Below are 12,531 nucleotides of genomic sequence, written 5' to 3' on the forward strand. Positions count from 1 at the left end.
TTATTTATTTATTTTAAAAGAGAGAGAAAGCAGGGGAGAGGCAGAGAGAAAGGGAGAGAGAGAATCCCAAGCAACTCACGAACCGTGAGGTCATGACCTGAGCTGAAATCAGACGCTTAACCGACTGAGCCAACCCTTTATAAAGGCACCCCTTTATTTATTTATTTTGAGAGAGAGAGAGAGAGAAAGGGAGAGAGAGAATCCCAAGCAGGCTCCACCCTGTCGGTGCAGAGCCCCACACGGGACTCGAACTCAGGAACTGTGAGATCATGACCTGAGTCAAAATGAAGAGTCAGACACTCAACTGACTGAGCCACCCAGGTTCCCCAAGCAGAAAAACTTCTTTAAATGATGGCTGTCACTTGGCCAAGTAGACTTCTAGAAGCCGTGTCTCTCCAGGGATCGGCTCCCCAAATACTCCTCTCCCCTGGCTGGGGGATCTCTTCCTCACCCTTCCCACCACCACACTGCTCTTGGCACAACTTCCCCTTTGCTCCCCCCATCGCGGTCAAGTGCGCCCTTTCCCCCCACCACCCCCCGTCCGTTGTCCTGTCCACCGCTGAGGTCATCTCAGGCTCAGCCCAACCCCACCTCCTCCAGGCATCTCCCTGGACGTCTCCACATTGCGGTCTCCTCCGTCTGTCCAGGGCAGCCCTCACCGGGTGGTCTGGTCCTTGACAGATGTCTCCCGTTGTGTCCCACAGTCTTCACGGCGTCCTATCCGATTTTGCTCCTGCTTCTCCTAAAGTGTGAAGGCTGGATGGGGACAAAATAATCGGGGAACGCTCCGTGCAGCATTCCCGACTCCTTTACTCCAGACACCCGACTTTGAGACTTTTCCACATTATTCTAGTGCCTCGCTCCAAGGTCACCAAATGCCAGATGTCCAAGTGGAAAGGGCAGGCTGAGGGATGAGTGGCAAGAACAGGGCTACCACAGTCCACCCACCCAGGAAATCGTCATAAATGCCCTCCCCAGAATGTCCCGCCTTCTCTGTCCTCACGGTCACGGTGTCACTAGGAGTCCCTCAGACCTCAAGAACTCAAGTACAAAATGCTGTGGAACATGGAGATATCCTTCGGTCACGTGTGCTGATAAAGGAGAGACATTGGCCATTCCCCACTGGGTGTTTCCTAAAGACTTACCACCCGATGGCTTCCAGGGAGGGGGATGGCTTTTGCCACCTCTCTGCTGGTGGCTCTGAGAGTCCACACTGCAGTCCTAGCTCAGTCCCTGTGCGCACTGAACACTGTGTGCCCTCCTCCACAAAACAGTGATGAGAAAACGCACCCTTCCTCCGACTTAGCGGTTGGAAGGCCTCGCGAAAGTTGATGCTTTTTGTTACTGCGGCCACTAGTCAGCGGATGCCTGATACAAACTGCTGTTTTTATCGTTTGCTGTCACCCAGCTTGAAACAAAGTGGCATGTTGGACGTAAGAAACCATCCTCTCTCTCTCTTTCTCCCTGCCCACCTCTTGTAACATCTCCACTCAATGTCAGAATACTCGGCCAGCATTGTGGTTTGATGACCTTCCTCTGGCGCATGCATATTTGGGGGGGGGGTGCTCGGTGTGGGTGCAGGTGAGATGGTGGGGGGCCCCCGGGGGTGGGGGAGGGAGACTTTGTCTCATGAAGGATCAGACCGCATGGAGAAGCTCTGTGCCCCTTTAGACTGAGGAAAATGTGGAGGGAATATAATAAAACTTTCGGGTGGAGGATCCTGTTGGGCAGAAAAGCCTGGGTCCCCCAAGGGGCTAAACACACTCACAGGCAGGGCTCTCTGAGGTTGGAAATGGAGTCGGCTCAAGGCATGTGCCAAGCAGAGCCAGTGAAATGCTGTGATTTCTGGGGTGGAGTAGGCTCAACACCCCCCACCACCCTCCCATGTGTATCTGGCCCTCAATGACATACGTAAGCCTTTTAACAGGGACAAAGCCTTTAATTTCTACCAATAGAAAAACGTTTATTTAGTTTTGAGGGGGAAGGGAGGGGCAGAGAGAGAGGGAGACACGGAATCCCAAGCAGGCTCCAGGCTCTAAGCTGTCAGCACAGAGCCCCACGCGGGGCTCGAACTCACAAACTGTGAGATCATGACCTGAGCCGAAGTCGGATGCTTAACCGACTGAGCCACCCAGGCGCCCCCAGGACTTGAAGTTTCAATGACAAATGTTTGTTTGCAGAGCCCAGGGTTTGCTGTAAGAGAAGAAGGAAACGAAGGTGGTGAGCTAACTCTGGACTCTTAAAATAGACCAGAGTCCTGAAGGGGGGTGGGGAGAGAGTGACCCCGGACCTCAGAGAGAAAAGTTGCCATTTATCAAATACCCGGGAAAACCCCTCTGTTAGAAAACGAATGGGTCGCTGACACTAAGACCCAAAAAAGCTAGCACTTCTTTCTTGCAGGTGATATGTAGACAGCTGTTTTCTATTACTCTCTGTACTTTTTTATTTCAAAGAATTTTTTATTGCTTAAAAAAAAAAGGACACCTCTGAAAATAGAAGTTGAAAAATTAAAGTTTCCAGTAATGCAATGACATGCTGGGTAGCTGTTACCAAAAATACATATACATATTTTTTGATTGAGGATGATCTCTGTGTGCTCCCACGGAAAGGTCTCTAAGTAACGTAGCGTGAATAAGCAAGTTTCAGAAGACCTATGTGACCGGTCCTACCAATGTGAAGTGCTTTGCACGTGTGTGTGTGCTTTGTTATACGTACAGAACTAAATCTAGAAGAGGCAGGCGATCACGAGCAGGAAGCAGAATGAATGTGTACGTGTGAATGTGGCTCGTAAGTATCCATTACATTTACAATCGTAGGAAGGCAATCATGATTTTGTCAACAAGCCTTGCAGCTGGGGATGGTCCCCAAGTCCTTCCAGGTTTTTGGAGTACCCGGGGGCGGGGAGATGGGGGTGGGGTCAGCAACTGGAATTTCCAGCCACCCTGTCCTTGTCCTGTTCTTTCCTGATTTGCCACTTGGATGTCTCAGTGAGGGTCCGTGACAGGTGCCGGCGGTGGGGGGTGATGACAAGTCCCAAACCACACGTGTTCCATTTCGTGCAGCTCCTTGCTGCCTTTGCAATCTCCGCCGTGAAAGCTCTCCTCTCTTATCTGCACAAAGCAGGAGTCAAAAGTTCTGGTCCGTGTGATTGCAGAATACCGGGCTGGGAAACTTCCTGATAATACCGAAATGATTCCTTCAGAAGAGCCGCGCCTGGGATGGGCTCCAAAGCACTATGTGGCCTGAGCACGTTCTGTGCCGTGCAGCTGGATGATGAACCGGATGCGATTCGGCAATTTAAGAAAAAAAAGGGTTGGGGAGGGGAATGTATAAAGATGTCATCATATCCCACCTGGCGTGGTAGCCCCTCTCCCCATGCTTATGAGCCTGATCCCCTCCAAAGACCACGCAGACGGCCAAGGAAGTGATGGGTCCACAATAGACACGGAGCTAGGAGGTAGACAAAGAAAACCCAAAGAAAGAGAGAGAGAGAGAGAGAGAGAGAGAGAAAGAGAAAGAAAGAGAAATGAAAGAAAGGGAAAGAAAGAAAGAAAGAAAGAAAGAAAGAAAGAAAGAAAGAAAGAGACCCCACTGCAGTTTCTAAGACACATTTGTGGCTTTTATAAACGGCAGCTCGTTCGTTGAAAGCGGCCTTGTGCCACTGGTGACCTTAGCTAATGCTGACGTTCAGGAATTTAAACTTGGGAGCGGCCCCAGCATATCCTGTTCTAAAACCTGAGGGCCATGGGCATTCTCCCACACTGCGTTCTCCTTTGGCCTCATTCTGTATCCAGTGGTCTCTTTCTTTCCATCGTCTTCCCTGATTTCGTTTCAAAAAGCTATGGGTTTCACATAGAAAACTGCATGCGGGGCGCCTGGGTGGCCCAGCTGTCGAGCATCCGACTCTTGATTTCGGCTCAGGTCGTGATGCCAGGGCCATGGGATCGAGCCCCGTGTCGGGCTCCTCACTGAGCGTGCACCCTGCTCTCTCTCACGTGCTCTCTCTCTCGCTCTCTCTCTCTCTCTCTCTCCCTGTCCCTCCCCTGTGTGTGCTCTCTCACAAAAATAAATAAATAAAAACATTGTTTTAAATATGCATACGTCACACATCCTTCCCTCCAGACGCGTCACATTTATAAATGCAGGTCCCCATTTGGAGTAAACGCGTGAGAAACCACATCATTGAAAAACCTGTCTTCACTCTTACCTTGAACTAGAAACAGAGCAAAGGAGATAGATTCGTGCCCCTGACAGGGACGACAAGTTGAAGTGTTTCCCGAAAGCCCTGTGGTCAGCGTCTCAGCCTCTGACCCCCTTCTTGGATTTCACCCCATCAGGTAACCAGGTGAGTCTCTCCAAATCTGCAGATGCCTTTGCCTTCGAGGAGGACAGCAGCAGTGATGGGCTTTCTCCAGACCAGACTCGAAGCGAAGACCCCCAGGGCTCAGCAGGATCCCCAGCGGACACCAAAGCTTCGGAGACCCCGTTAGCAGGTCGTGCTCTGGGGGCAGTCCAGGTAAATAAACGGCACCTCAGCCCGTCGTGTCTTTGTGGTCCTCAAGGCACACTGCCACCTTTGGTTTCGCATAGAGACCCCAGTACGTCCCTGGATGGTGCTTCAGATGGGTGCCTCTTCTTACCCGATCCGGTCCGGGGATCGGTGTAGGGGGGGCAAAGCCTCCAGAAAACACCGAACGAGTTGCCTCTCGGGGCTGTACCCTTTGGCTTACTTGGCTACTCCGCCAAGTAGATGCCTACTATCTCCCAAACTTACGCGCGAGGCTAAAAGAGGCTCTCTGCCGTCAGGTGACTCACCAGTCATCTCCTGGATAGAATGTGCCAGCGCAGGCTTCTGGCTTCAAAGCCCCACGGACTTCCCTGAGTATATTCTCTGCATGGTCCGGGGGGAGGGGAGACCAGGAAGTGCCGACAGGCTGCAAAGCAGGGGGCTCCCGAGGTGCCTCTAAGGTTAGCGGGTTTCTTCCTGCCACACCACTGCAGGGTCCGCGTCCAGCCCAGCCCAGCCCAAGAACAGCAGTCCCCCCCCCTCCCTTTCTGGAACAATCCACAAACACTTGGGCCGCGAGGCGTGTATATTGCAAATACTGTTCAAAAACACATTTTATGAGAAAAATAATTAACAGCGGCTAGCGCTAGGCATTTCCCAAGCGTTTCCTTTGAGATGCCCCACTGTGCTCCAGGCGGGTAGCATCCATGTGCCTTCTGATGGAGGGGGGACCCAGGCTCTGAGAGGCCGAGCCCCTGTGTGGTCTCCAGACGCTGCAGATTCCCAACCCCCCTGGAGCTTTTACTTCTAGAAGCCACACAGAGGCTGGATGGGGGCTGCCGTCAGCCTAGCATGATGGTATTCACGCAGACCCAAAGAGGAGATGTGTGTGGACACACACACACACACACACACACACACACACACACACTGTTCCGGAACCCGTGTTACTCGCTGGTCATCATCATGCCCTTCTTCACGCGGTGGAGCAAGCAAAGCTGGCACCTGCCGAGGAGAAGTGGGAGAAAGATAACAAGGAGAGCCGAACACCCAGGCGTGTGTCCCGCGTGGGTTTGTAAGCAACGCGTGTTCCCTTCCCCTGCGCGCGGCGGCCGGGCTTTAGTGCCCGGCTTCTCCAACAACAGCAGACAGCAGTTTGGATCGCTCGTGGCTGTGGTTCCGATGGTAAATTCCTCAGCTTCTGACCTAAGAACGGTTTGAGGAGAAGACGAGTTCTTTTCTGCCTCACCCAGTTCGAAGAGGACGAGCTGGGGCGGGGGGGGTGATGCCGGGCCGGGTGCAGAAATCACTCTGTGATCGTACCCAGCGGCCCCGCTGAGCAGAGAAGGACACTGAGGCTCCAGAGGAAAGGATTCTGCAGAGGTTTTTCGGGCACCGGGGCTCAGGAAAGGATGGGGAGGCTGCAGGGGGAGGTCGTGAGCAGCACCCTGTCCCTTTCTGCCACAGCATCGGGTGGCAGGAGAGGGACAGAAGATGATGACTCTTTTTTCCAAGTTCTCAGCATCCTGGAACGCGTCTCTCAGAAAGGTTGTTCGTGACACTACATGCACACCCCCCCCGACACACACACATATATATACACACACCTACATATACACGTGTGCTCATAAGGAACTATACATAAACATACAGATACCACACACATATACACACACACTTTCTTTACACACATACACATCAATGTACATAAACACATATACACACAGACATGCAGACACATGCAGACATATTTACACATACCCACACATATACGCATGCACATACCTATGCATGTATGCACACACATCTACACACGCATAGATGTATATGGACAGACACACACGTATATACAGACCCACAAAAACACACGGCACACACAGATAACACACAAATGTGTACACACAGACATATGCACACATGCACACAGACAAACACGTATACCCAGAAACGCGCACACACGTTTTCCCTCCCATCTGCTAACCCCCCTTTTATCATTTTTTGGGTCCTACTTTCTGCCGAAATGCCCACACCCACTTCTCCCTCCTCCTTTTTTCTTCAGTCCCGTTATCAAGTCCAACAGGTAGACCTTGTCACAGGTGGAACTCTCACGGGGTTGACCAGCCGTCTGAGTTTTGGGTTGGCCTAGAACAGGCCATTTCTATACCTGTTTTCTGGAAGAATTATTGACGATGACCCCCTTATCTCTCAACAGTGACCTCAGTTGGTTGACAAATCATATGGCCACTCTACTTTATTTCTGTGTCCTACGTTTTTTTCCTCCTGCATCCTAATATTGCTAAAATTTGGATTTCAGGATCATTCTTCTGGCTCGGAAAATGACAAGAATGACTCAGCCTCACAGCTCAGCAACCAGTCAGACGCGGGCAAGCAAGGGCTTGGGACCCTGGGCCCCTCCAGTGCTGGGCACACTGCTGTGAAGGTAGGGACGGGCCAGCAGGGGGCAGAGCTCTCTGAGTTTAGTGTGGCAACATGGGGGGAGTCACAGGGACCCCTGTGTAGGCTCAGTCCACCGGGAACATCACGAGTCAGGAGAGGAGAAAGGGGCCCTCTGCGTGCATGGTCCAAGAGTCGGTTCGCTGTGCAAACGCAGCACGGGTCTTCCGCGTAGAGGAGAAACCTGTGAGCTGTGAGCTCACGGTTGTTTGGGGTCACAGGTCAGCCAGCATGGGCCTGACTTAAAAGACTTCATCAGGCCAGCCTCGAGACAGCCACAGCAGGTCGAAAGGCACACAGGGTTTATACATGCCATCAGACAGGTAGAGGGGAGTTGGGTTTTATGCAGGGAAAGCAGGTCTGAGGGCTTATGTAATGTAAGGCTCAAATCACCTAAACCAGTCTCCCTTTGGAGAGAAAGATAAAGGGTGGGGTCGCCTTCACAGTAGACTAATAACTATAAGCATTATAGCAGATTCTCGGTTAAATCTTCCCATTATAGTTAATGGTTCACAGAAGGCTCTCTCCTCTTTCCAATTAACTGCCTGCTAACGATCACTGGGTTTTGTCGCTAATCATAATTTATCCCAAATAGCTTCTCTAGGGTCACCACTTAATGAGAGCAGAGATGTCTCTTATGAAATATTTGTTAAAAGAGCATAAGAATCAGCGTTTAAAGTAACAGCCCCGGGTCCCTTCTACCACATATACACAAAAGAGGTTCTCGTGTTCCAAGTGGACGGCAGGCATTTCCGCTTCCCTATAAATCTCCCTAAACCTCGCTAGAAACCCACTCCCTACGTAGCTGAAATCTTACTGGCAATTCACTCAGATCAACAGCCTTTGAAATTACAGGGCCGTTGATAGGTTTTGCTCATTGCAGGTGGAGGAAGGAGGTGGTTCACATTATCTATACCATTGTGCACGAGGAGAAATTTTATTACTATTTCTACCAGCGTAGTTAAGTGTTGCATAGGTCAGATTAGCACTGCCTTCAGCCTCACTGTCCTAAGGAAATGTGTGTTGCCCAGAGGGAGGACAGGTCGATTTCAGTGAAGAGCAGGATTGATGGGCAGCGGATCCAATGGGACTGGTTGTGTATGTGAGAGCCAACATCCCTGCTGGGTTGGTCAGTGCCTGTGAATTCTCAGTTGTTTGACATTCATTATCTCTACCTTAGGAAGATGCTAGAGGGCTTCTCAAAGAAGGAAGTAGGCAAGCTGGGGGAAAGACATCTGTGCCCTATTGGCTTTGTCAGGTCCATTGGAGGCCACTGAGAGAATGTACCAGAATTCCCTGAAAACTGTCCAGCCCTATGTAAGGGAAAGGTGTTCTCAATGCAGGCTCCTTGAAGATATATATCCGAGATGAATAAAATAGGACTCCTGTTCTCAAGAAGCCTGTAGTCTAATTGGGTCACAGCCACCACTACCCCATATAGTGTTTTGAGCAGGTAAGAAACATGTACCATAAGGGACTTGAGTAGACATTTCTCCAAAGATAAGGAAATTGCCAGGGTGCCTGGGCTGTCTCAGTCAGTTAAGCGTCTGACTCTCGATTTCAGCTAGGGTCATGATCTCAAGGTTCATGGGTTCGAGCCCCACATCAGGCTCTGTGCTGAGAGAGCAGAGCCTGCTTGGGATTCCGTCTCTCCCTCTCTCTTTGCCCGTACCGTGCTCGTGTGCACTCTCTCTCTCCCTCAAATAAACTGGAAAAAAAAACGTTTTTAAGAAAAGAAAGAAATTGCCAATAAGCACCTGGAAAGGTGTCGAGTGTCATTGGCCATCAGGGAAATGAAACTCAAATTCACAACAAAATACCACTTCATGCCCACCAAAATGGCTCTAGTGAAAAAACAGTAAATAACAAGTGTTGACGAGGCTGTGGAGATTGGAGAGCTCTCACACATGGCTGGTGGCAACGTAAAATGGTGCGTCCACTGTGGAAAGTAGCTTGGTGGTTCCTTAGAAAATTAAACACTGAATTGCCCTATGACCCAGAAATCCCTCTCCTTGGGTGTATGTCCAAAAAAAAAATGGAAAATGGGTGTCCCAGCAAAATCTTGTACATGAATATTCGTGGCAGGACTATTCACAATATTCAAGAGTCGGAATGAAGTCAAATGTCCATGAGCTGAAGGATGGATAAGCTTGTGGTATATCCAGAGGGATGAAGTCCTGAAAATATGATGCTTAAGTGAAAGAAGCCAGACACAAAAGGCCACATACTGTATGATTCTGGGTGTTTTTTTTTTTAATGTTTATTTATTTTGAGAGAGAATGCGAGAGTGTGGGAGGGGCAGAGAGAGAGAGAGAGAGCAGGGTGGGACAGAGAGAGAATCCCAAGCAGGCTCCAGTACAGAGCCCAACACAGGGCTCAATCCCACAAACCATGAGATCATGACCTGAGCTGAAATCAAGAGTCAAGACGCTTAACCAACTGAACCCCCCCAGGCACCTCCCCGGTGTATGAAATATCCTGAATAGGCAAATCCAGGCAGACAGAAAGCAGACGAGTGGTTTCTGGGGACCGCACCAAGGAGAAAATGGGGAGTGACTGCTTAGTGGGTATGGGGTCTCCTGGGGGTGATGAAAACGTTCTCGAACTATATAGTGATGACCTTCACACAACAGTGTGAATTGTATACTTGTGAACTGTGGTAGTTACTGGGGCGATTTGTAGGTTACTTGTGTTTTACCACAGTACAAAGAAGAGGTTCCTGTTTCTTGGGTGGCCAGCGCCCCCATCAGGGCCAGCAGTGTAGGAAGCAGGACTTCAGTCTCCCCCACCCCCGGGGCAGGGTATGCCATGGCGCGGCCATTATCAGACAGCCTCAAAGTGCTGCCTGACACTTGCAGGTGAGAGAGAGCACTGTGAGCTGGGACAGGCTTCCCAGGTGAGCCGGGGTGTGAGCCCCCCCAGGGGAGAACGGGCAGGACTTAGTTAGCAGGTGCAGGATGGAGTTGCAGACAGCAGGAAATTGCCAGGCAAAGGCAGGGGAGCCCGGTAAGCTTTGGGGTGGGGAGGGGTCCAGCAGTTCAGTGAACTGTCTTGGGCAGATGGGGGTTTGGTCTTCGTCTCGCAGGGCAGGACCCGCAAACTGATTGTCGCGGGGGTGGTTCGTTGTGGGACAGGCCCAGTGCGTGAGCAGGTTTCCCTCAGGATGCCTTCTTGCAGGGGCACCTGGGTGGCTCAGTCCGTTGAGCATCCAACTCTTGATTTGGTCATGAGCTCACGGTTGGTGAGTTCGAGCCCCACGTTGGGCTCTGTACCGCTGGTGTGGAGCCTGCTTGGGATCCTCTCTCTTCATCCCCCTCTCTCTGCCCCTCCCTGGGGCCCTCTCTCTCTCTCTCTCTGTCTCTCAAAATAAATAAATAAACTTAAAAAAAAAAAGAATGCCTTCTTGCAAAAAAAAGTCACGTACTCTTGAGCCACGGGCCGGACCATTCCCTGGGTTTTATATCCACCTTTGCTTTAGAAAGATATGCTCCCCTCCCATTGGCCAATGGTTCGTTTTCTGTTTTCTACCTAGAACCAAAAAAAAAAAAAAAAAGAAGGAAAGAAAAATGAACTTACGACCTCAGGATGTTCTGGCTTCCAAAAAGTATGAAACTATACAGTTCCATGGAGTCAGAGTTCCGTGGGGACAACAGCCTTTGCCCTCCACTCTCCAGAGAAAATGGTCCAATTTGAGTAACTTCCGGAATGTTCCGAGTCCCTGTACAACAGTGGCCTGGAGAAAAAGTTCCCCACCCCTGACTTACCGGCAAGACCAGGCTTGCAGAGTCCCAGGACGAGGTGGGAACAGAAGCCGGGCTGGAGCAAAGCAGGGCCCAGCTGATTGCAGGAGCCCTGCAGAAATTCTCCCAGTGCAGAAGGCTGATTGATTAGTTAATTAGGATGCTAATCGATTAAGGAGAAATGGCGCCACGCAGCACAGGGGAATGCTTGTTCTCATTAGCTATGACTTTCCGAGAGAAGAAGCCACCTTGAGAAAACACCGAAGGGGCTTCGGTGGTGGGACGTGTGGCCTCAGAGACTTGCAAGTTGTAGGCTCCTTCCGATGGGTCACTTTCAGATGTGTGCTTTGTGGTTAAAATGGGGACACTGCCCAGTGGGAACCTGCCTGCCGGCTATTTGGGAGCCCCCTCTTCTGGACACCGCTGGTACTACACTTCCCCTGCACAGTTTGCCCAAAGCCTCAGGATGCTTTTATCGTGACTTCCCGGTTCTCCGTTTCAATCTTCTGTAATAAAGTCAGGGCTTGAAAATTAAGATTTTTTTTTTCAGCTGATCACTGTACGGACTACCTTTTGCAGGTTATAGGCATAATCACAGTGTCCTTTTGAGACCTGTTACTATTTCACTGGTATCTTTCAGCGTCCTTGCATCGGTCCCTGAGAGGAAAACGAAGAACATTTTCCCCAACTTTCAGGGGAAAGTAACAGAGATGCGGCAAAGTAATTGTACCATGTTCAGAAATTTGTCGTAGCTTCCTAGCCTGTAGCTTTAACTCATTTCGGTGCGTCTGAGTCATGTGCTGCGGTGGGTCCCCGTGGGTGGTTAACCCTTCTCACGGTAAGTCAAGAATCATTATTCCAGAAGGTGTCACTTCCTGGCCTTATATCAGTATTTGGGGAAAGTATTGGTGGAAAGGGGACTCTATCTTACTTTTTCACCCAAAGCAGCAAAAATCCACATTGTGCATTTTTGAGGACAGGTTTAATTTCATCCAGGATGATGTTACTTTTCTATTAAGTTTATATATTTATCTTGAGAGAGAGAGAGAGAGAGAGAGAGATTGAGAACCAGCAGGGGAGGGGCAGAGAGAGAGGAGAAAGAGAATCCAATGCAGGGCTCAAAATCATGAACCTTGAGATCATAACCTGAGCCAAGTCAGACCCACCCAGGAGCCCCCAAAGTGATGTGATTCATAAGTCAATTTACTGAAGCACTTTACTAAACGTGATTTCGGGTACACATTTGAAGGAACTTTCTTATGACTCCATCTCAAGATGAGATCGTATCCTTTCTTTTTTTTATTAAGTTTTTCTAAATTTGATTTTGAGAGAGAGAGAGAGAGACGAGAACACGAGCTGGGGCGGGGCAGAGAGAGAAGGGATAGAGAATCCGAAGCAGGCTCCAGGCTCCAAGCTGTCAGCACAGAGCCCGATGTGGGGCTCGAACCCACAAAACGTGAGATTCTGACCTGAGCCAAAGTCGGACGCTTAACTGACTGAGCCACCCAGGCGCCCCGAGATCGTATGCTTTCTTAGACCACCTGTAGGTTTTAGCTTAGGGAAGCCTCCTCACCAAAACATAGGCTTACTTACATCTTCCTCTGCGCTGGGAAGGAAATGCTCCTGGAGCCCCTTCCAAGATTCACGACCTCCTTCTAGAGTGATGCACCTGTAGTAGTTCTGTTGGATAAACACCTTAATGCCCCAGGATCTCTGTGCATGGTGCCTCTGCTGTGTTGTGTTTGTGGGATCCGAGAAAGCCCATCAAACAGACCCCCTTCGTGATCTACCCATGACGTCAAGCCACCCCCACCCCCTAAAGCACGTGCC

At 50.3% G+C, this 12,531-nt stretch overlaps 1 protein-coding gene across 3 annotated transcripts in view; it reads left to right on the forward strand.

Annotated features, from left to right (window-relative positions):
• The window catches only part of MYOCD (myocardin), a 109,612-nt gene that overhangs the window by 71,446 nt on the left and 25,635 nt on the right, over positions 1–12,531 (forward strand). For 2 of the 3 annotated variants that reach the window (XM_043583151.1, XM_043583153.1), the window contains 2 exons: positions 4,338–4,516; positions 6,822–6,947. In XM_043583151.1, coding sequence (XP_043439086.1) covers positions 4,338–4,516; positions 6,822–6,947 — 305 coding nt within the window. The remainder of the gene's footprint in view (positions 1–4,337; positions 4,517–6,821; positions 6,948–12,531) is intronic. The other variant, XM_043583152.1, reaches the window with a different exon arrangement.

The sequence above is a fragment of the Prionailurus bengalensis genome, chromosome E1 (assembly GCF_016509475.1).
Source record: "Prionailurus bengalensis isolate Pbe53 chromosome E1, Fcat_Pben_1.1_paternal_pri, whole genome shotgun sequence".
Classification (NCBI taxonomy): domain Eukaryota; kingdom Metazoa; phylum Chordata; class Mammalia; order Carnivora; family Felidae; genus Prionailurus; species Prionailurus bengalensis.